Source organism: Gracilinanus agilis, chromosome 2 (assembly GCF_016433145.1).
Source record: "Gracilinanus agilis isolate LMUSP501 chromosome 2, AgileGrace, whole genome shotgun sequence".
NCBI lineage: Eukaryota > Metazoa > Chordata > Mammalia > Didelphimorphia > Didelphidae > Gracilinanus > Gracilinanus agilis.
Genome location: NC_058131.1, coordinates 723,085,119 through 723,108,633, shown reverse-complemented (window position 1 = coordinate 723,108,633; position 23,515 = coordinate 723,085,119). Strand labels below are relative to the sequence as shown.

The 23,515-nt window shown below is 52.6% G+C and overlaps 1 protein-coding gene across 1 annotated transcript in view; it reads right to left on the bottom strand.

The window, feature by feature from the left end:
- DOCK1 (dedicator of cytokinesis 1) overlaps nt 1-23,515 on the bottom strand; it is a 424,653-nt gene that overhangs the window by 87,735 nt on the left and 313,403 nt on the right. The window contains exons 34-35 of the mRNA XM_044660351.1: nt 10,191-10,269; nt 7,920-8,020 (exon numbers count right to left, since the gene is read on the bottom strand). Coding sequence (XP_044516286.1) covers nt 7,920-8,020; nt 10,191-10,269 — 180 coding nt within the window. The remainder of the gene's footprint in view (nt 1-7,919; nt 8,021-10,190; nt 10,270-23,515) is intronic.

Genomic DNA, 23,515 nt, shown 5'->3' with positions numbered 1-23,515 from the left:
TTTAATTTGCCTCTTGTCAATGAGGGGCTCATTAGAACCTCAGAACCAGAACTCTGTCCTGAAAAGGTTGGCTACAAGCAAAGGGTCAGGGGGGAGGAGAGGGAAATAAAGCGTGCCTGGGCTTCTGTCGCTGAGGGTGTCACCCTTGTGAGTCAGACACACTCACAGCAGACAAGGACCAGCCACTGCCATCCATCCCTAGGATTAAGCCTCCTAAAATCGGATATAGGGCCAGGGCAATCCGTCTCATCTCGAGGGAGGAGCTGCCGGGGTATTAATGCCCTCTTGGGTGCAAGAAGCCAGAGCATTGACGCCCAGTCTAGTAAACCAGGGAATCCTGTCTTAGTAGGAGAGAACAAAGAATTTTGTGGGCAGTCTCCCAGTTTGGGCATCTTGAATTCTAACTTCATTTCCCTCATTCTCTGAGAGCAAAAAGCATCGTCCTAATGTCTTGGTGGTCTGAAGACTTGAGTTCAAATCCCACTTCTGGGGCTTATTCAAAGCACAGATCTGACCGAGGCACTTAACGTTCTTGAGCCTCATAGTGCTAAGAGGAGATAAATAATGTCGGTATTGCTCACGGCACCTAGAAGGCATGAGGCGCATCTTTTCAGGGCAATGAAGAACTCCATTAACGTGAGTTATTAATAGGATTATCCTATTCAAGCAAAAATGAACTCTTTTCTGCTTCTTTGAGGAGCCCCAGACCCCGGGGCAAGGATCCTGGTCCCCAAAAACTCATCCTCCATCAGTCAGCCAGCATTTGTCCAAAGCCCCCAAGTGCCAGTGACCGGGCTAGGCTTGGACGGGAAGACAAAATGCCCTGGTCCTGCCCTCGAGGACTTTGCCTTCTATTAAGGAGCTACAGTCTATTGAGGCACATTCTGCTTCTTTGATTGATTATGTTCTTGGACCCTTCAGAGTGTAGCGTCTGGGCCAAGGACAGGGATGAAACGCTACACTGGCCTCCCCTTCAACCTGTGCTCTCTGGCCTAGCAAACATCCCTCCTGCACAGAGCAATCGGGAAGCTCGCGGGGGAGAGCCTGTCATTATTAAAAATGTTATTTAATCGTTGAGTGAAACGAAGGCGCTGGAGGCCCAGGCTCCGAGGTGAGGGGAGGAAGAAGGCGTTAGAAAGCGAAGGAAAGGGCTTTATCTCCCCGACAGAAGGCCCTGATCTTTTCCCAGGGTTTAATAAGGAAATGGCTTTGAAGAATCTACATGCGTTTGTGAGCCATCTCCACAGATGCTGGGGCTGACACGCCAACTCCAGGCAAGTTTCTCACAATGCTTTACTTTATAAACTCTTCCTCAAGAAAATCAGGGCTTTCAGAATACCTCCCTACCCTGGCTACCGCCCGAGGCTTGGAAACTGAGGCTTTGGGAGCTGCAAGGGCCTGGGGAGGAGAGGAGAGGAGAGGAGAAGGGAGGAGATTTGCCCAAAGACACATGAGAAATATGGCGGCACAGTGGAAAGCCCTGGGAGACAGAAATCGCACAAGCAGAGAATTGGCAGTACAACCAATTTTAGGTCTTGATGTGCTCATAAACACTGAGCTCCTTGGCATTTCCTTCATGACCCAGAAAGGTCAGTCTTGTGTCATTACCTCTTGGCTTCAGATTTTTATCTGTCTTATTCCTTTTGGCTGGAATAGACCCTCCTCCTCCTCCTCCAGGCCCCTTTCCTGGCTCTCTGGACTTCCTCAATCATTTTCCACTCGAGCTCCCAAGGATCTTAGGATTCAAGCCCTAAAGCTCAGAGACCTCTGAGGCAGTCTAATCCAAACTCTTATTATTTGTTTTATAGTTGAGGAAAATGAGGCCCAAGATTAAGCGACATTCCCTAGGTCAAACAGATCATAACCTACAGAGGCAAGATTTGAACCCAGGGCCTCAGACTCTGAAGACTCCTCTGCACTCCAGAAATCATCATAGAAATCAGAATCACAAAAGCTACAGGGGACCCCAGAGGTCTTCTACTCTGGTCTCCTCATTTTTGTAATGAACAATCCAAAGCCAAGAAAGGTCCCCTAAATGGTCAGTATCTAGACCAAGATTCAATCACAGGGCAGTGAGGACCTGCTGAGAGATCTGGGAGCTTTTAGCCTGGAGGAGAGAAGACTTGGAGATCTTTATCTTCAAGAATTTGGAAGTCTCGGCCTCCGGAGGCTGTCAGGTCCATTGAGAGGCCTCCTGCCTGCCTCTTAGCACCGTCCAGGGCTCACTCCTGATTCTGCCTTCAGGGTTAAGAAGAATCAGACTAGTCCCTCTTGCACCTACTGGCAGTAGCCTAACAGCCCTCTAGACCAAAGAATCAGACCCTGGCACAGAGGAGATAACGCCCTCAAAGAGAGCGAAGGTCTTGCCCAGTCAGGAAGAGCCTGGGCAGGATTTGAATCCTTGTTCCCTGACTCCCAGCCTGGCAGGCAGACTGCCGACAGCTCCCTGCCCGACAGCTCCTCCCCTTCTCCTCCTCGTCCCCCCGTTGTCGCTTAGAGCCTGACTGATCAGCTTCCCCTCAAGGGAGCCGTCTAAGCCCCAGCAAGAAGAGCTCCCGTCGAGGGAGAGGCATCCGTTCCCCAGAGCAGACAGACAGACATCCTCTGAAGCCGGGCTTGGCAGCACCGCCGGGAGAGCGCCAGCTCCCTCGAGGGCCACTGACGGCCGCTCGCCTTGGCTTTCTCATCTCTATCATTTGACTGGGCTGCCGGAAGCCTGGCTCGGTGGGGAGAGGCTCCAACATCTTGTCGGCTCTTCTGGTCAGAGCAGCCTCGGTGGGACGGTTCTACAAGCGGCTCCCCAGTGTGAGAGCTGGATTTCAGGGAGCGCCAGGGACGGTCCGGCCTCCTCGACCACTTCTTCAAACGCCCCTTTACAAAGAGTCGGTTCTAAGCCACTCGTTTCCAAATGGGTGACTTGCGCTGAGCCCCCCCTCGTTACTCATATTTCAGAGAGAAAAAAGCAAAAACTGCGACCGGCTCAGTCAAAGAAAGGGAGACAAGACGGAATCCAAGCGGAAAGGCGCCTCTGAACCCCGACGGCTCCCCGTTTCTGCAAAGAGGGAGGGAGGGAGGCGCGGCACGCGACGGAGGACCTGGCGGTCGGGGCAGCCTCATCCTTCAGCCTCTAGAAGGCAGTGCGAAGGGCTGTGCTGGTGTCCAGGGAAAAGAACCGGACGGTCCTCCTCCCGCCTCCTCCTCCTGCCTCTGGCAGGGCTTTAAAGGGAAGCCGGAGGGGCGCGCTGTGAATGGGGCTGATGGATCCCACTGAAGGGTCCTGGAGGGAACATCCGCGAGCGCAAGTGGTGCATCCAAAGGCCCTCGATGAGGGCTGTCCCGCCCGCGGGGTCCTGCCTGCAGGGTCAGATGCCCAAGAGAGGGGGGCAGGCTGGGCTCGGGGGGCGGAGGGGGCGGTCTGGGAGTCGCAGAGGCTCTTGGTCCTTGCAGAGGACGCTGGGATGTTCGGGGGGGTGACAACGGTGTCTGCATTCACAGGGCGCAGGCGGCTCCCCTTCTCTCCACGCTGTCCCGTCCCAGGTCACACCCCGCAGTGGTCTTGGGGCCGGGCAGCTTGCTTGAGGCGTGCTGAGGGACCCAGAGGGGGAAGGTCAGAAAACAGGCCTGGACTGAAAACGGCTGGGGCTCCGCCACGGCGCCGGCGGCCTGCAGCCGCCTCCTCTCTGCCGGGAGATCTCCAAAGTCTAGAACGGCTCGGAGGGACGCGGTGCCGGGACACCCCGCCTGCGGACACTGGCCTGGCCCGTCTCTGGACACGCACCGATTAGGCCCAAAGAGCCGTGGTCCAGGCACGGGCCGGGGGCTCAAGGACAGGAAGGCGTCTGGTCCCTCGAGGAGCGAACGAGGGAGGCAGGGATGGGCACAAGAGGCAAAGCACGAGGATCTGCAGCAGAGACACGGGCTGCCTTTGGGTGTGCTTCAGGGCCTCGAAGAACCTCAGAAGTTCACCCGCCTCCATCCTTCCCGACTCAAAGTTTGCCTGAGGGGCGCCGAGAGTGTGCTGGCCATCTGGGCGTCCTGGCCGAGTGGTGACCGATGACGTCTGCTCTCCTTCCCCGGCACCATCCAAGGCCCATTCAGTGGCCAGCAGCCATCGCAGGGCCAACGATGAGCTCAAAGGCTCGTCCACGTCCCTCCCCTGGCGGACGAGGAAACGGGCCCAGAGAGGCAGCTCGGGGGAGCGATGGACGGAGCGCTGGGCTCAGGGCTCTTACAGGCTGGGTGCTCCTGGACAAGTCATTGACCTTCCGTATGGCTCAGTTTCTCCACTTGTCACCTACCTTCCAGAGCTGTTGTGAGGATCACGCGAGGCCCCGATTATAAAAGGGCTTCAAGCCCAGAGCCTGGCACGCCGTAGGCACGACCCAAGGTTGGCTATCGCTCTTGTGGCAAAGGCTAAAAAAGTGATTAAATTATTAGTACTGTTGCTGCTGCTGTTACTCCCCGAGGTAGGAAGCAACCGAGGCACGACTTGAGTAGTTTTTGTCCAAGGACTCGAGGGCCACACGGAGCCGAGGCCCCCGCCAGCAGAGGGTGGCCCCCAGCACCCCGGGGTGACCACTGCTGCCGGGACCTGGAAGCCCCCCGAGCGGCAGCCGCCTCCTGAAAGTCTACCCGGATGGACATCTCGGGGAGGATTCTCTGCGCTGCTCTGAGTTACTAACGAATCATTAACGTGTTCGGGTTCATCTGCAGAGGATTCCCAAGTGTGGCCCATCGCATCCACATTGGCCTCAGTAAGTCCGATGCAGGCACGAGGACTGAGGCCTTCCCTGCATTCAGAGGCCGATCCCGGCCCGGAGAAGGCCCTTCAAGACAGGCTTCCTTTGCTCCCGGAACGAGGAAGAGCAGGTGCTCGGAGGGGGCGGTCGGCTGTCTGGACTCCTTCGGAAGCCCTGAAGGTAGAGTCCGGTGCCCGATGCTGGGACGCGCTCAGAGCCTTCCCCAGCCCGCCCGCTGCTTTCGGGGGTCGCTGACTCTTGAGTCCCCCGGCAATGCGGTGACGAAAGCTCGCGTGTTCTTCCTTTTGTGGAGTTCGCTCAAAGCCCCCAGACGGGAAAGTCCTGAAGATTCAAAAAGAAGTTTGACGGCCGCCATGTGAGGTTTCTTTTAGCGAAGCCCCGGCCTGGCGGCAGCGAGGCAGACATCGGGCACGGCCGTGTCGGGGTCAAAGCTGAGGTCCCACTAGGGTGCCACGCGCCGTGTGAGCGCCGTCCAGGAAAGATGGGGGCAGTTACAGGAGAGATGGCCCCGCGGGCGCGGGCGTGGGGAGTCGGCAAAGGTCGGACTTCGGGGGGACGTTTTATCGTTCCTAAACGTTGGCGTGAGCGGGAGCTTCGGCTTGTCTTCTGGGTGACACCTGCGAGGAGCAGGGGCTCCTCCGACCTGTTCTTGCAGCGCCCCCAGGCGTTTGGGGCTCCACTAGGGGGCCGAGGCAGGCCTGGGAACAGTCTCCCTTCAGGGGCCGCGGCTCCGTGGCTCTCGGCACCCCGCTTTCTTCTCCAGCCCTCCCGGAGTTTGTGGGGCTCCCTGGGTGTCCCCCGAGTCTGCCTTCGCACCCCAAGAGCATCCCCGAGAATGACACGTCACGGCACGCCGGCGGGGCCTCCCAAGGTGGGACCTCCTTTCTCGGGTGCAGGTTCCATCCCAGACTTACGTCTATTCTCAGAGAACAGCATAATATTATTAATAGCGACACATGCCTGAAGGTCCCCCCAGGAGGCCGGCCCGGGGACGTCCAGGGCCCACAACTAGTCAGCCTCACAGGCAGAACCTCAAGGCTGCTCCACGGGGGCAGTGAATGGAGGCGTACACGGGAGGGAGGCTCGGTGCATCCTACCACTTCCGAGTCGTGCGTGGTCAAAGGGCAGGTTTCCATGAGTCACGGGAACGGCGACTTCTCTGCAGAAAGGAGGCTCCCTGCGGTGCCAGACGACTTCCACGGCAGTGTTTTAACGATGCAACGCCACGGAAGCGGGAGCCCCACTTGGTGGTACAGATTGGGGCCTCCTGCGTGCTGGGATGGCCCAGACCGTGGGACCCCGAAGCCCCGAGGCTCTTCCTTGGAGGGCTCCCCTGGGGCTATCCCGGCGTAGGAAAGATGCTTCACACAAGTCCAGGTGACAAGTGGCCGCGTGACTCTTCCCAGAACGTGCTGGCCCGGACCTGGGTGGAGCGCCGCAGCCTGGTGGGCTGGAGCTCCTCTCTAACGAGGGGCTGCATCACTTTAAGAAGAGCTGAACTTCTTTTGGAGTGTTTAAGGGCCCTTTTCCGGAGGGATCCTGTGACAAAATTCCCCTGGAGATGGCTTTTCCTGAATACTCTGATGCTGCCACCTCCTGTGCGCCTGGCAGAGGAGAGAGCAGGATGGCACTGGCTTTGCCTGGACATTGGAGCTGGGAATGCAGCGTTTGCCCTGGCATTTTTTTTAACCCCTCACCTTCCATCTTGGAGTCAATATTGTGTATTGGCTCCAAGGCAGAAGAGTGGTAAGGGTAGGCAACGGGGGTCAAGTGACTTGTCCAGGGTCACACAGCTGGGAAGTGTCTGAGGCCGGATTTGAACCCAGGACCTCCTGTCTCTAGGCCTGGCTCTCCATCCACTGAGCTATCCAGCTGTCCCCTTGCCCTGGCATTTTGCATCGGCCCATTCCCCATAGTGAGCTCAGATCTCAGGCACATCATCAAGACCACAGCAGAGCCTGGAGGTCAGAAGCCCCCGGCGAGAGGTCCAGCATCACCCAAACCAGAGAGAACGCCAGCAGGTCCACTCTAGTCTTCTGAGCTCACTTAGGCAGCCGCCAGCACCACAAGGGGCAAGACCACAAAATCCAGGATTGCTGAGACACAGAAGAGATATTGGGGCCATCCGGCCCAACCCCTCATCTTAGAGTGGGGGAAGCCCGAGCCCGAAGAGAGTGCGAGGCTTGGCCAAGACGTGGCACTTGTGTGCAAATACCAGAAGGGAAAGGCGAGCCTGGAACCCGAGTGTGACTCCAAAGTCTGCACATGCTGGAGCAACAACTCCCAGGGACGCCCTGGCCCGGAGGAGAGAAACCTCCCTCCCGATTCCTGCTCAGCGGGGGATGACCCTTCTGGATTCCGCCCCTCGTCCCACGATGCTCTCCGGTAACAATTAAAAATGGAGGAAAACCACTTTTAGTGGCAGCAAAGGACTGGGGACAAAGCAGACGCCTGGCCGCGATCTGAGAACGGCGGCACCCCCGAGGCGTGAGAACGCGAGGACTCTGCGGGTGACCTGAGAAGTGAGGAGCAGGACGGTCCGGAGGCCTGGGAAGACTGATGTGACTGACAAGGCAAAACGGGCCCCACTTCTTGTAGAAGGGGAGGACGGCGGCACCCTGTTTGGTAACAGTTTGCTTTTCCTTTTTCTTGGAAAACTGTTCCTTATAGGGAATGACCCTCCGAGAGCAGGCAGGAGAGGAGAGACACTGAGGAGGTACAAAGGAACACGGTTAAAAATGATGCAAATAAAGGCGGGCGAGCACTGGCCAGCACAGGCTGCCTTTCCACCCAGGTCGGAAAAGAGGGTCTCCTGTCTGAACTTCTGGCGTGGACAGGCGTCCTCACGCCGCATCGTCACTATCAGAATTATTCCCTAAATAGCGGAATTTGAGGATAAGCGCGTGAGGCATCGGTGGAGGGTGACAGCACAGTCATTCCCAATAAAATTGATTATCCCTCTGAAGTCTAACTTTGTTCCTCCACGTTCCTTCAATGCACCGCCTGGGAGCCAGCGACCACGAATCCTAGAATTCTGAAAACACGTGCTTTCCCGCTGCCCCTCCCCCCCACCCCACGCACGAGGACTCGCGGCGCCTGCCCGTGTCCTAACGCGGCCACCCGCGCTCCAGCCCAGGGTTTCGGGGGACGCGCACTTACTTGTTGAGTATTTTGGCTCTCTTCGCACTTGAGAAATTCTCCAGCTGTAAAGACTCCTGAGTGAGAAAAGCCACAGCCAGGTGGAAGTAGTTGTTCCAGAGCTGAAATCCAAAAGGGGGCCATCGTCACATGGTGGGGCACGCAGCAGAGAACAGAAGGACAGACGCCCAGAGAGGAAGTTCTGCCCGGCTCCCTCCCGCCAAGAACAGACAAATGCACCCGACTAACGCAATTCTAGGAATGTTTCCTGAAGCCCAGATAAACGTGTCGTATATACACAAACGTATCCTGACATGCCACATCCTGCTGAGTGAAAGGGAGTGAGCTGGATTCAGTGAGAATCCGCTCAGATCTGGGTTCCGATTCCACCTCTGGCACTCACGGGCACACGGACCTTCGGCTTCCTCATCGCTAGCCCGGGCACAGCGCGGCGCCTTCGCCATGGAGGATGACTAAGGTGACACCCACAGCAGGCGGGATGGACGGCATGGCAAGACCTTCCCATTCAGGTCTGCTGTGAGCACCGAACCCCGGATCGAGTCACTGGATCTGGGTTCTTCTAGGGAACCCGACCGCTTACTCTGCCTAATGAGGAGAGGCTCAGTCTCCTCCTCTGTGAAGTGAAGAGACAAGTGTAGACAGTCCCCGGGGAGGCCCCTGCCAGCTCTGAAGGCCTTCTGAAGATACTGCAGTGCCGGCCACCTTGGCACCTGATATTCCAGAGAAAAGGGGAGGAAAGGCCAATGCTCACACCCTGGCCACGGAGGGGATTCACGAGAAAGGAGGCCACAGCCATGGAAATATGGCCCAAAAGTCCTGGCCTCGCCTTTCCCACTTCACCAGAGCCAGATTTCCTCTTTTGCTCTGCTCCGAGGCTGCAGGAGGAGCCTTTCCTGACTGATGGCTGGTTCTCTTTCCCCACCGAGGACATAAAGGCGGGGGCATGGAGGGACCGAGCAAACGGAAGGCTTAGGAAATGGTGAGGAGGGAAATGTATGTATTACAAAAGGCCTCCTCCTTGTTTTTGTTGTTTTTTGAAACTTTTCCTTTTGCTCAATCCTTCATATTTCTACAATTCTGAGTGGAGAAATTCTCTCTTTGTCTCCATGATGTAGGCCAGGGCCATTCCCAAGTCAGGGACAGCTGCTGGACACATTTGTACAGAAATTCTAGAACAGCCCATTTCCTAGAAAGAACGGATCAGGATAGGCTGCTTCCTAGAAGGGATGCCTCGGAAATGGCCAGTTCTTAGAAAAGATGGCCTGAGGTAGCCCCCCTCAGAGAAAGGATGACGTGGGACTGTCCACCTCCTGAGAAGACACAAACAGGCACCCGGCATTCTGGGATATTTAACCAAAATCTGAGGGTCATCCTAAGGATACAAAGTCTGCCGTGACTCTGGACAAGAACCAGTCAAAGGCAGCAGCCTATGCAGGGAGAGTGGACTCTGCTCAACTCCCAGGGAATCTGCACCAACCCCCTCCTCCTCCTCCTCCTCCTCCTCCTCCTCCTCCTCCNGCTGATTCCTTCCCCTCCCCATCTCCATCCTCATTCCCTTTCAAATTACATATATATATATATATATATCCAGATTCCTTACCGTCTCAGGGAGAGTGGCAAGGAAAGAGAGTTTGGAACTTAGAATAAAAAAACACACACCAAAAAATTATTTTCCCATGTAACTGGTGAAAACTGAAATATTATTTAAAATCCATGTAAATAAAGCAAACATTCAAAAACAAACCAAAGAAAAAATCTAAAATGTATTTCCTTAAATATTTTCTAGCTACATGTAAACAATTTTTAACATTCATTTTTTAAAAAATTGAGTTCCAAATTATTTTGCATGTTAGATAATATATATATATATATATATATATATTTATAATCCTTGCCTTTTGCTTATTGACACAGTATGTGTTTTGTCCCGCAGATCCATATAAGTTTCATGAGGGCAGGGGCTGCCTCTTTTTTGTCTTCCTATACCCAGTGCCAAGCACATGTCTGGGACCCAGTAGGTATTTAATATGTTTTTGGTGAATAGGTGCAGCCTGCCTGCCTTGCCCTCAAGAGCTAGGCCAGCAGAACTGAGAGATCCCCCATCCCTCCTTGATCCACCATCATTTTTACTTCTTGGCTTCCAATAGCACCGACTACAGATTCGATTCCTATTCCTTGGCCAAGAGACCAATTAAACCATGGTGTGCACAAGCAGTGGGGAGAGGCTGGCTCGCCAAAGCCTCCTGACAAGCCATAGAGTTCTTCTCTTACCTGTAGCTCGAAGTTGGCCTGATCCAGAAATTTTTTGTTGAGCATATCTGCATACTGATTAATTGCTCGCAGGAAGACTCTGCAAAATAAGGAGAAAATGACATAATTACACCCTCAGACTCGGCACCTCGGGAGGCCTGGCATTTCAGTGCAATGCAATCGGAGGCTGCCTACAAAGGGGAATCTGGAGCCTCAATTCCAAATGCAGGGACGATGCCACCCGGGGTGCGCGGGCAGAACTCTCTGCAGATGTTCTCTAAATGAACCTGAAGATGCTGCACCCCAAACACCCTCCCCCACCCCCAACTTAGGTTTCAAAGAAAAGATGCATATGAAAGCCTCTTCAAAGGGACGGTGTCCTGATGGGAAGGCTGGACTCAGGCTATCTCAGGACAGCCCTTCTGGTCTTGTACAACATGAACTCATGCTGAAAGTTCAGCAGGCCTCTGTCTTATCTGTTCTGCCTTTAAAATGGGGCCTTTGGGACAGCCTTGAATCCAGCAAAGACCAAACTTTAATATTTGCTCCATTCTAGGTGAGAGGTCGGGACAGTCACAGTGAGAGTTCCAATCTCATCTGAACTGGCCAAAGCAGGGGAGAAAGCACACGTGTATGTGTACACCCCCCCACAGAGTTGGTCCTCTACAGGGAAAGAGAAAGGAGTGGGAAGGAGGGGCAGTGAGAGGGAGGGAGGATCAACGGAGAGATCGGTCCTGAGCAAAATAAACTCTAACGAAGGATGGACAAAGATACCGAGGGCCCTTTCTGAGGTGGCAAAGAGGAATCTGAGGAGTGGCCCATCCAGGGTGGAATGGGTAAGCGAGTTACAGCTATAAACAGGGCAGAATATTACTGGGCAGGGTAATGACCAGCCGTGATTCCAGAGGACCAAGAATGATGCTGCCCCTCCCCTGAGAAGGGAAGTGAAGGATTCAGTGTGGAATGAACTGGAGAGGGGCTGGGGTTGGCCAACGCAAGGATAAGTTTGGAGAACCACATGTGCTTGGTTGACCTGGGAAGGGGAGTATACTGTGGGGGGAGGGGGAGGAGGGAGTTCTTTTATTCTCATTTGGGAAGGGAAGGTTGGAGGGGGAAGGGAGAGAAGGTGGATTTTTGTTGAATCAAAAAAAAAAAAAAAAAAGAAAGAAAGAAAGATAATAGGATTCCAAGTATCCTCTAGGTTACTCCCTGGCTATAATCACCCAGGGAAAGTCCCTAAATCTCTTAGCACCCTAAGAAGCTCTACAACAATAAAAATCAGAAAAGGGAATGATCTGCTTGGGCAGAGACTTTGCTAACCACTGGCATGAGAGAGCTAGTTTAAAAAAAAAAAAGAGGCCATTTCTTATATTATCGCAACAGCCAGTCCTTGCCTTCAAGAAACAAAGTGGATGCGGAGAATTTTTTTTCTACACACACATAGGACAGGAAGGTGGCACCGTGGATAGACACTGAGCTATAAAAAAGGAAGACCCAAGTTACAAAGCCTTAGACATTTGCTAGTTGTGTGACCCTGGGCAAGTCACTTAACTTCTGTTTGCCTCCACATCCTCATCAGTAAAATGGAAATAATAATAACACCTGCCCCCAGGGGTGGCTCTCCAAATGGGAGAATAATTGTGAAGCGCTCATCACGGTGCTTGGATTATTATATAGGTGCATTAAATGTAATAGGAAGAAACATATTTACATATGGCATGAATCTAGACTAGGCTACATGAAATAGGGCGCTCTATATGATGGACGATACCAATGGGTAAAAAGGCGAGAGGAGGATGCTGACACTCCCCATGGAGGGGAGACCAGGAAAGGCTACGGTGATGGGGATCCCTAGAGCTGGGCCCCTTTGGCACGTGAGCCCTTTGGGAGGAGAGATGAGTTCATTCTTGGTCCCCACATCGTGGTCCCTGAGCCCAGGGCCCGGGCGTGGTACAGACTTCCCTTCAGGTGGCCGACTGTTGGATCTGTGGAAGGCAGACGGAGATTCTAAGGGGTGGATCTGGTAGAGGGACAAGTTGAAGAAAACTCAAAGCAGATGTTTATTGTAAACCAGGAATCCACACCCTGAGAAAGCAGGGACTGACCCTCAGAGGGAGGCTATTTCCTTCTCCGATGGCCGGCCACCGGGGAGGGCACGAGTCACTCATCTCTGATTTCAGTAAATGGACGAGCCTTTGCCGCCTCGTCACAAGGTAACTTTGCTTTATTGCCCGTGAAAGGGTCCCAAATAACGAAGCTCGCCCGGCTCCGGCCCTGCTCCTGCAATGGCGCTCTGCCCTGCGCGATGGCGGTGGTGAAGGGGATTCACATCAGGGCACGGATAATGAAGTTAATGACTCTCCCTCATTCAGACTGCGGGCGGCAGCTGAAGAGTTGGTGAAAAATTGAGACTTCCCAGGGAGCGCCATTCTTTGGCTCTTGGAGCTGTGTCTCGTGCCAGTGAACTGAAGTGCCATTAAGAACCAGTTAGGCTGACGGGGAGGTAGGGGTGGGCAGGTGAATGCACCCCCTCTGACCATGATGATGAGGATAAGTGGCCCTGGGCGCCTTCCTCTTGTTCTTTCTCTGGATTCACAGTGGCATGAATCCAAGACTGGGGCTCCCTGAAGACAATTTCATTAAAACAGCTGTCAGCGCCATCTAAAAAAATGCCACCTAAGACCCCAAACAAGGTATAAATGGCAGAAGGAGAACGATAGCGTGGCCATGCCAAGGGCAAAATGAGCTTCAGTTGGAGTTATTAGGACGTCCCTGGAACACGGAGGTAATGATTGAAAGAGTCTAATGAATACACACCTGGCAGGCGATTTGGTCCTTGCTAGCAGTGACCTAGTTACCCGCTTCTGAGGAGACGGAGGTCCCCTTTTATCCCCCCCAAAACTCACCAAGGCCTGAGATTCTCCAAGGCCCCAAAGTCCTGCCTTGGTCCATCCCTCCAGCCTGAATCCTGTCTAAAAGATCTCTGCCCTGGAGGGGGAACAGTGTGGGAATGGTCTCCCCAGTCCTCGGTAATTCTGACAGCACCAAGCGGGAGGATTTGACTTTGCCAGCATCTGGCAAGCAGACGTCACGTAGCCATCAGGGCCTCATCAGGGGAGGACCAGAGCTACCTGGAAGAGGAATGGGGCTGCCTGGGGAAGTAGGGAAGGGCCTCCTCAGAGACTAGAGTAGAGGCTGGAGGTCCACTTTTCTGGGATACTAGAGGGAAAATCTCATACCAGCAGGGCCCATCCTAGAGGCCACTGGGGCTTCTTCTAGCTCTGAGCGTCTGGAATGGTGTGACACCGAAGGTACCAGTGGGCCCAATGAGTGGGAATGAGTCCTGGGAAGGGGTGGCATCTCTCAGATCCCCTTTCCTGAAGATTTCCACTGATGGGGAACCAATGACCAGATTTTACATAATTATAACTTCAAACATGGATCAGAATAATGAATTGTTGCTGAGTTGTTTCAGTCAGGTCTAACCCTTTGTGACCCCATTTGGGGTTTTCTTAGCAAAGAAACCAACATGGTGGGCCACCTCCTCCTGCAGCTCATTTTACGGATGAGGAAACTGAGGCAGAGAGAGTTAAGTGATTTGCCCTGAGCCACATAGCTGGTAAGGGTCTGAGGCTGGATTTGAACTTAGTTCTGCCTGATGCCAGGCCTGTCACTCTCTCTACAGCACTCCCAGCTGCCCAGAATGGGACCTTTTAGACTCCTGTCCTGGATGGTGGATGGATTTATTCATGTAAAACTCAATTCTGCTGCAGGTTCCTTAAAACCTTCCATGTATTAGAGGGAGGGCTGGACCTTTAGCTGCCAGGGAGTCAGGAAGGCTGGCCTCCACTCCTGCTTTGCCCAATGTCCGCTCTGCCCTGGGCTTCGGAAGCTCCCTTTGTAAAATGAGGGGCTGAACAGATGGCTCGCAGCACATCTACGAGGCTATAATAACCGTGTAGATGGTGATACGCTCCACTCCATCCCCCCAGTAACCCCTAACACTTCCCCCCGAAACAGGAACTTATGGAAGCCATGACGGTTCCACGTTTGTCCTCCCAATGTGGAATGTGGCGCCCATCTACATCCATGTCTATTGGTTAAACTGGTGTAAATGGTGACTCCTCTTCCCTCTCCCTTCCCAGAAGGAGCCTGGAAGTGTCCTGAGGCCGGGGCTGATTGCATTTGGTCCTTTTCCCTCCTGTACCCGGCTCAGGGGCCCAGCCTGGCTCGGAGGCCTCGGGGCTGGCTCCCTAACGCCTCTCGGCTCCCTCTAAGCCAATGAGCCAGACAAAATGGGAAACCAAGTTCAGTGCACCAAACACACACATGTAGAATGCTGCTCAGAGACAAAACGGAGGGGAGAGATTGTAATTTCGATGTCCTATATTATTTGATGTGTAGAGAAAAGACCAAAATAAATCATGTACTGTTGGAGCTCCACTAGGCAAAGGAAAAGAAAGATCAAATAAAAGGCGTAATCAATGGAGTAAACAAGGATCAAATGAGCCAGAGCTCAGCGCCGAGAGCTCCTCGGTGGGCTCCCAGCTCAGCTGCTCCCCCTCACACACCCCTCCAGGCTACCTGAAAATCAATGATTGGTTCAGCTGGGCAGGAAGGAGCAGAGGCTGAGACCGCTCTGAGGGAAGGACTCTCCAGCGTCCGCTGTAATTAAGAGCCTTCCTTCCTCCTAAAGGTCACTTTGGGAAGGGAGAAGAAAAAACGTGGGATGAGAAGTGGACGGGCTGAGGCAGAGGGAGGGAGAGCTCAGCTTTCTGCAGGGTAGCCGGGGGCCGCGTGCTGCTTTCCACAGCTTTCCAAGGGGTTCACAGAATCTGTCGCTCTTACCCCATCATTAGAGGTTCAAACGGGAATCCGCATCTATAAATATATGTAAGCAACTTTAAAATGCTCTGTAAGTGCCATTTATTGACTATTTGCTTTTGGTCATAAGAAAACGGGGAACGGGGAAGAGTCTGCAAACTTAGTGATTCAGGGATGTGGCCTCCTCTGAAGAGTGTTCAGGAGTGACTCTGGGTTTAGACAGCTCGAACCCGGGGGGGGGGGGGGGGGGGGCGCAAACTCTGGCAGCCCTGTCAGGAGGTCAAATCTTGGCGACGAGTCCCGATCCGAGGATCAACCTGGTGATGTTTGGAGATGCCCCCCCCCTCCTGACTAGGAGCCCCCCTTCTAAAATGCAGACAAAGGGGTCTTCCTCCCTCCTCCCTCCACAGGGCTTTCATTCTGTAGCACTATTAACAAATCAATATGACCACAGCCAGTCAACACACTTTTCCAAGACCATCAAGCTCCTCTCTGTGCGCTCTATTAATAACATTAATTAGTATAATAATAACAATTAATATACTAATTAATATCAAATTAAAATATTATTTAATAATATTAAATACAAAATTAAGGTGATTGGAATGATCACAGTACTTAATACCAAGGAGGACAGCTGGGTGGCATAGGCTCATTTTCTGGACTTCAAATCTGGCCTCAGACACTTACTACTGTATGACCCTGGACAAGTCACTGAACCCTGTTTCCTTCAGTTTCCACATCTGTAAAATAAGCTGAAGGAGGAAATAGCAAACCACTTTGTATCTTTGCTCGGAAAACCCTAAAAGGGATCACGAAGAGTCAGACACAACTCATGAGAAATGGCTGAACGACATAAAGACCAAAGTGACCCCATCCTTGCCTTTAAGACGTTTCCATTCTACTCTGGCTAGTCAGAGTGGGAGATTCCTTTGTAAGGAACGCTGACAATGCAATGCAATTGGGGAGACTAAGAGAAAGCATAAAGATGGAATTGCTCTAGGTCTCTCTCAGCCTGGGCCACAGTAGACATACTCAATGTGCTGCTCAGTCTTCCATGATCCACAACAGATCTGCTGCTCCTCACTAGTCCTGGGGCATAGCGGAAGGGAAAGGAGTATTTCCCAAATACTCTGTCTGTACCCACACTCTCCCCTCTCTTCCAATTTCTCTTTTCTTTAGTCCTTCCAAGGTGCTCCAACTCCAAATTATGGCACACATGACAAGGAGCTCTACGCCTGATTCTGTATTTGGTGGGAGCTCTGGATTCACAGGGAATCTTGTGAATAGAACAGAAGAAAGAATGCTGGACTTGAGGTCGGAGACCTAGATTTAGACCGCAGTCTAGGAAAAGACCACGCTTGGGCAAAAAGATCCTTTTTATAGCACTGACCCCCTCCCACAAGAGTAAAGTGTGGGAAGGGAATCCCCTGCCCCTTTATGTCACTTGGTTTTGATGTCATCCATCAGCAACCTGGAGGTTGCTTACCATTGAGATGTGCATGCATAGACGGACCCTCGGAGAAAGGAAGTTGAAACCAATGAGATGGGAAACTGATCCCACAAGCACCGCCCCCTGGGTAGTGCCAGGCAAATTAAGGAACTATGATTGGTTCCTGAGATGTGACGTGGGAGAGCTAGTGGGTGGAGAAAATTGCTTATAAGGTGAGATCAAGTTTCTGCTCCCTCTCTCTGGTGCTCTTCTGGTGGAAGATTTGAACCTGGAGGAACCCTTGTTGGTGGCGAGCTTCAATTCATCAAATGGCAAATAGTGTAGTTAGCTCTCTACCTCTTTCCTACATTTCCCACTTTTTACTATCACTACTTTGACGTAATAAAGCTACTAACAGCCTCATAATTTAGTTGTAATCATTACAAAAGGAAATAGTCATCATTTATTTGAAGACCCCCAAGGGAGGGGTGATCTTACTACTTCTCAAGGCACCCCAACAAACTTTTTTTCAATCTATTTTTTAACTATATCAAACCTAAATTTTCTTTCTTGCAACTTACAAGTCAGGAATCATGGTTCCAAGTTCTACCCTTTTGGCCCAAGTGAGGGGGAAACAAAACCACACAAATCCCTTTTCCTTGTGGCCTTGTTCACCTCCTTAAAGAGAGCTCTCATGTCCCTTCTCTGTCTTCTTCTCCAGGCTGAATGGACCTATTTCTTTCAATCAACCATCTTGGTCAGCCTCCTCTGAACACACTCTAGCTTTACAATGTCCTTAAACTGTGGCTCCCAGAACTGAACCGCCAAATCCTCCAAATAGGGTCTGAGCTTGGACTCTCTTCTCTCCCTGTCTCTGACTGACTCTAAGAAAATGAGAGGGTTTTCAGCTCCTATGGGTTGTCTCTACTGCTGTCTATGCCCTGATGATGACAGAATGCCCACTGGGTCAGCAAAGCAATTGAAGCTATCGATCCTCAGAATCTTATATGAAGGACTTCCGGCTGACATTTCCATCTCAGAGCCTGTGCCTTGTATGGACTTTATCATCCAGTCTGTCAGGAAGAGTAAAGTAATTTCCAACCAGAGCGGCTCTGCTTGCGATAGGATACGGCAGTGCTTTTATGGCTGTGGTTTCAAACTGGTGAAACTCTCAGCGGCATTTTGGGATTTTATGGAGGTCATTTGGTAGTTTTCCATCATGCTCATTACCCCAAGCGATTGCTGAAATACAAGTTTTTAGGACAGAAACGGAAGAGCCCGAGTGGGGATCTGGGCAAACACCCACAGAGTCACAGATTGCTAAAGGACTCCCAGACCTCAGCTGGCCCAGTTGCCCGGCCTCAGGGCAACAACATTATCAAGATGGACAGACTGTCAGCCTTAGATTTGATGATCTCTTGGCCAGGAGATAACACAACTCCCTCTTGGTAGCCTCTTCTTCCTGTGCTGGCCAAGCCAGGGAAAGGGATGATCTCATCCTCTTTTGGTGGCTTGATTCTCCAGACACACAGCTCATTTTTGGGTTCCACAGGACAGATTTCAAGATGGCAACCAGGCTCTCCTTCCATCATTCGCACTCCAAGGCTGATCTATCAGGGAGACAAGAAGTAACTCCCATGGATTTGAGTCACTAAGGCATCGTATATGACGGAGCCAGGGGCCGAGGCAGCCAATGGGAGAAAAGAGGAAGTCTCGGACGCGGGCTTCTCTCTCTAGGTCCCCCCCGTCCCCCGCAGCACTCCACAGTGACTAACTCTTCTAGGAGTTTAAAGCATTTCCAGCCTAAACCAAGAATATTCATAGTAGATTTTCAGTTTAAAATGATTTCTAAAGAGATAGCAACACAATCAAGCCACTGACCAGGCATCCAGTATCACTAAGGACCTTCTCTGGGCCCAAGAGCAGAACATTCCAAGAATGAGGCAAAAGGAGAAGCTGGCTGTCCTGGGCGCAGGGCTCCCACCTCCCTTCCTGACTCCTTGGAGGCTGCTCCGGTTCTCATCCATTCTCCACATTGCCATCACAAGGAACCAGTAACTAAGGGCTGAGTTCATCATTCTGTCCCCTGCCTCGGTGCAGCTCTCTGACCGCTGTGCCTGGAAGGCTCGAACGCCTCCCCTTTGTGCTCCTTCAAAGCCCAGCTCTGATGCCCCCTCCAGAAAGTCTTCCCTGGGACTGTCTCCCTCCTCTGTTTCCCTCGCACTAACTTACATTTGTAGCTTTTCCTAAGCTCAGGAGGACCGTAAGCCCTTGGAGGGCAGGAAGAGCTTTTCCTTTTGCCTTTTTTAAATACTTTTTTTTATTTTAAACCCTTAACTTCTGTGTATTGACTTATAGGTGGAAGAGTGGTAAGGGTGGGCAATGAGGGTCAAGTGACTTGCCCAGGGTCACACAGCTGGGAAGTGCCTGAGGCTGGATTTGAACCTAGGACCTCCTGCCTCTAGGCCTGGCTCTCCATCCACTGAGCTACCCAGATGCCCCATTCCTTTTGCCTTTTCATGTCGAGGGCACAACAGCCCGGGGTCTTGGATGCTTCTAACGCCGATCCTATCGCTAACCCCAGGGAGCACTTCTGAGCTTGTGGAAATGTTCCATTAAAGCTGGAAAGGAACCACTCGGAAGACAGCAGATATGTAGCCAGACTGGAAAAGACACTGCGGCCACTCAGGGCTGAAGGGCAGCAGCAAGAAAAAGAGAAAACCAAACCCAAGCCCAAACCTGTCCAACAACAGTTCAGCTAGGACCAGGAAGGGATGAGCCTGACCCTGCCAGCCTGGATTCTGTCCTGCTGGGCGTTCAGTCCAGCCTGGGGTCAGGATGCCATTCTGTGGCAGCCACGAGAAAGTCCCAGAACCTCAAGAGCCCAAAGTTCTGGGTAGGAGGCACCAAAGAGAGTGCTGCCATACTGCGCTGGCCCATGGACGAGGCATCCCTAAGGTTCGCTCTGACTGTTCCAAGTTCCTGGCACGTCACTGCCATAGAAATGACGGGGTGAGGACGGAGCCAGTGGCACTCCCGGTGCTTGTGGCCAATAAAGGACCAGGACGAGCCACGGCATCACAACAGAAGAAACACGGCAGAAGGCACGCAGGCTTGCTTCTAGAACTGACTTGGGTTTTGCATCAGGATGTTTGAATACCTCCGGTGCAAGGAGGGAAGACATTGTGGGGGGGGAAAATGCTTCTTTAGAACCAAATATTCGACCTGAAGTGGATGGAGATAGAAAGTGACCGAATCTGTCCCTATTAAACAATGACCCAAGTCCCATGGGTGAAAAGAGTCCATGGAAATAAAGCGAGATTAGAGGCAACTGGCTGGAAAAGGGAATCTGAGGTGATCCCTGAAAATGCTGTAATTATCAGTGCAATTAAGCTGGAAGAGAGATCATGGCTGCTTTATTGCCGCTGATTGCTTCTGCCAGGAAATCCCAGTGTTCAATCAAAGTGATGGAGACAGTTTTTCCAAGGTAGAAGCAAAAAAGAGTGTTGGAGCCCGTCAGGGCTAGAGACACGGTCACAAGACAGATGGCTGGCCCAGATATATTGCACCATGAACCCTCGGTTTGATCAGGGGGAGCGTGGGGGGTGGGTCTTTGTAGTGGGCTTCTCTGATAAAAGTTTCCTATCTGGGAAGCATAAGGGGCTGTTTCACATTTGTGAGAACACACAGCATTCTATAAGTTGGGTGCATTAAGTCAAAAGGGAAAAGCACTAAACAGTGCATGACCATTGACAGAAGCTCTATTAATCCCCCAAAGAGAGCAAAGATAGAGGAAAAGGTCCTGTACGTGCAGCTCCCCCTCAGTCTCTGTCTGAGTGTGTCTCTCTCTTACAGATTTAGCATCCTTCTCATTGAGAATGCCCATGGAAACAGGAAGGAAAGGCTCTATGGAGATGCCCTCTTTGGTCGCAGGGCAGAAACTTGCCTTTGGTAAAGCCGGATATCGAAAAATTGGGGAAATGAAAATAGCTTCAAGGGTGCATCCAACACGAGAGGCTCAGCGGGTGTGTTCCGTGACTTATATAAACATATATTTGTGGATCTCAAGATATCAAACTGCCTTCCCACTATCACTGTCCGTATTGACAGAATATTCCTTTTCCTAAGATCTCCTTGTTTCTCTTTCACATCAATAGCAGCTAAGCATCCACCAAGCTCTTCGCCCTCCCAGGGTACTGCTTTTCCCTTCTAGACCGTTCCCAGCATCGGCCGTGGTCTATCGGCTCCGGAGTGACGGGAGCGAACACAGAACGCCCAGACAGGTATTCCCCAGAGCCACAAATGTGCAGAATGCCCCGACACCGTGTGGGCATGGGGGCAGCGCGTTCAGTGCCGTGTCGCCCAGGCTCAGCCCCTTGGGTGATGGGTGACTCCTGCCCGACCTCAGCTCTTCTTGGGGGTCTTTTAAGATGAAACGAGGAGGTGGGAGAGGTGGCTGGGAGTGAAGGGAGAGGGTGCGAGCAGACTGCCAAGCGAGGTGCCAAGCGCTGGGCATCTACGCCCCTCTCACCGCGCTGATCTCCCACCTTAACCTACTGCTGTCTCAGCAGAGGACACATGGAGATTGGGAGCAGGAAGATGCTGAAAACCCACTTTTCTCCCCCTAAAGGGGACTTCTGGGAAAAGGAAACTTGTAGTACCTCTTCTAAAAAAGTTAATGCTATAATGAAATCAAATCAGTGGCTGTCATGCAAAGTTCAGTGTCGAAGAACTTTAAAACACGGTCTATGTATGATCCATCCCAAAGGGGGGAGTCCGTGCAGGGGGGGACCTCCAGGTCTGGGTCTGCACCACGTTTACAGCCTGGGTGATGCTGGTCCAGTTCTTGGCCTAACCAATTCTCAGGGTCCCCATCAATAAAAGGAGGATGATAATATTTGGAACTTCCTAGCTATGTGACCCTGGACAAGTCAATTAACCCAGTTTGCCCAGCCCTTGCCCTTCTGTCTTAGAGTTATCACTAAGGAAAGTAAGGGTTTAAAAAATTAATAATAATAGACATCTAGTTGGCTCAGTGGATGGAGAGCCAGGCCTAGAGATGGAAGGTCCTGGGTTCAAATTTGACCTCAGATACCTCCTATCTGTATGACTCTGGGCAAGTCACTTAACCCCGTTGCCTAGCCCTTGCCACTCTTCTGCCTTGGAACCAACATATATATCAGTGTACAGGGCTGAGTCTAAGAGGGAAGGAAAAGTTTAAAATAACGGAGGCAGATTTCCCCAAGGCGGCCTCCTCTCTAACACTGGTTCCGCATCCCGGTGTGGCAGGATGATCATCTCAGAGCGGGAGGGGAACTCCAGGAGTGCCGGGAATCCAAAGGCCGCGGGGAAACACGCCGAGGACGATCGCGTAAAAGATGGCCCCATCTCACGGAGTCTCTGCTTTCCACGCAGGCAGGAGGGGCGAGAGGAGGGTTCAGCCTCCTCGTGCCCTCGCTGAGGTAGGGCTCCCTCCCAAAGGGCAGATCTCCACCCCTCCACGTGCGCCTGTCCTCTGCGACTCCCGGCCGTGTCTCGCCCACAGCTCTCCGTGGGGCGGTCCAGACCCATGGCAGGGGTCTTGCTCGTCTCTCTCCAGGCTGCACGGCTCTCCGTGGAGCCCTGGAGCCGTCGGGAGGCTCACGTGAGCAGCGTTTCTCTGCGAGCTCTTACCTCCTTCTAAGCCCAAGCTTTATTCCTATCCCGAGCCCTTCGTTCTGCAGTGGCCGGCACTCAGGGAGACCAAGAAGTGAATAATATATCCTGCCACGTTCAGCCAGCAGAAGGCCCCTAATCCCCCCTGACATTTCCGGAATCCTCACATCCAAGCGAAAAGGACACGCTTTACTCATCCTTGGGAGTAATGCATCAGGGCCAGGAATCGGGGCGGAGGCGCCAAGAGGGGCCTGGGAGAGCCTGATGGCCAGTCCAAAGGAAGAAAGGACGGGGTTAAACGCAGTTTAACTGTGGCTCAGGTCTTCTCTGACTATATTTATTCAGGAAATGTGAGCAAGTGCCCACTACGTGGAAGGCTCTGGGTTGGACTGGAGGAAACCCCTCCATCTTCAGAAGGCTTCGGCTGGCTGAACATGGCAGGAGCTTAAATTTAGCCTCAGACGTTTACTGTGTCACCCTGGCCGAGTCACTTAGCCCTGTTTGCCTCAGTGTCCTCATCTGTAAAACGAATTGGAGAAAGAAACGGTAAACCACTCCAGTGTCTCTGCCAAGAAAACCTGGAAAAGGGGCCACGGAGAGTCCGACACAACTGAAACGACTGAACCACAGCAACCCAACAGCACCTACCTCACAGGTAAAACACTTTGTGAGGTACTTAACAGTGTGCCTGGCACAGAGCAGATGCTACGAGAGAGGCTTCCTCCTCCTCCTCCGCCTTCTCCTCCTCCTCCTCCTCCTTTCCTTCCTCCTCCTCCTTCTTCTCTCCTCCCTCCTCTTCCTTCTCCTTCTCTCCTTCCTCCTCTTCTTCCTCCTCCTTCTTCTCGTCCTCTTCCTCCTCCTCCTCCTCCTTCTCGTCCTCCTCCTCCTTCTCGTCGTCGTCGTCGTCCTCATCCTCCTCCCCCTCCTCCTCCTCCTTCTCGTCCTCCTCTTCCTCCTCCTCCTCCTCCTCTTCCTCCTCCTCCTCCTCCCCCTCCTCTTTCTCTCTTTCCCATAAAGCCCTGCAGAGACTCATGGGCTCCAAAAGGTGGGAGGACACGTTGGCTCGCAGAATCTTAGGAGAAGGACGTCGGGCTCTCAGGATGCATCTTCTCGCTGGCATCACGTCGCTCGGAGCTCTCGAGCCTTTCTGAGTAGTTTGCTTCTGCTTTCCCGTCGTCTTGACAGTCACCGTTTTCTTGCTTGTCCTCATCGCATCTGGTGTCCGTTCCTACCCGTCTTCCCAGGTTTCAGCGACCCCCACCCCCGGAAGCATCGTCTCTCCGTAGGATCCCCGTTAGTGCCGCTCTTGCCTATGCGGTGACCCTCCGCCCATCCACTCAGCCTTTGCTCTTCTGCTCCTCCCCAAAGAGCCATCAGAAGAATCTCCCCAGAGGAGTCGCTTTCCTTTCTCTGGTCTCGTTGGGCCACAGACCCA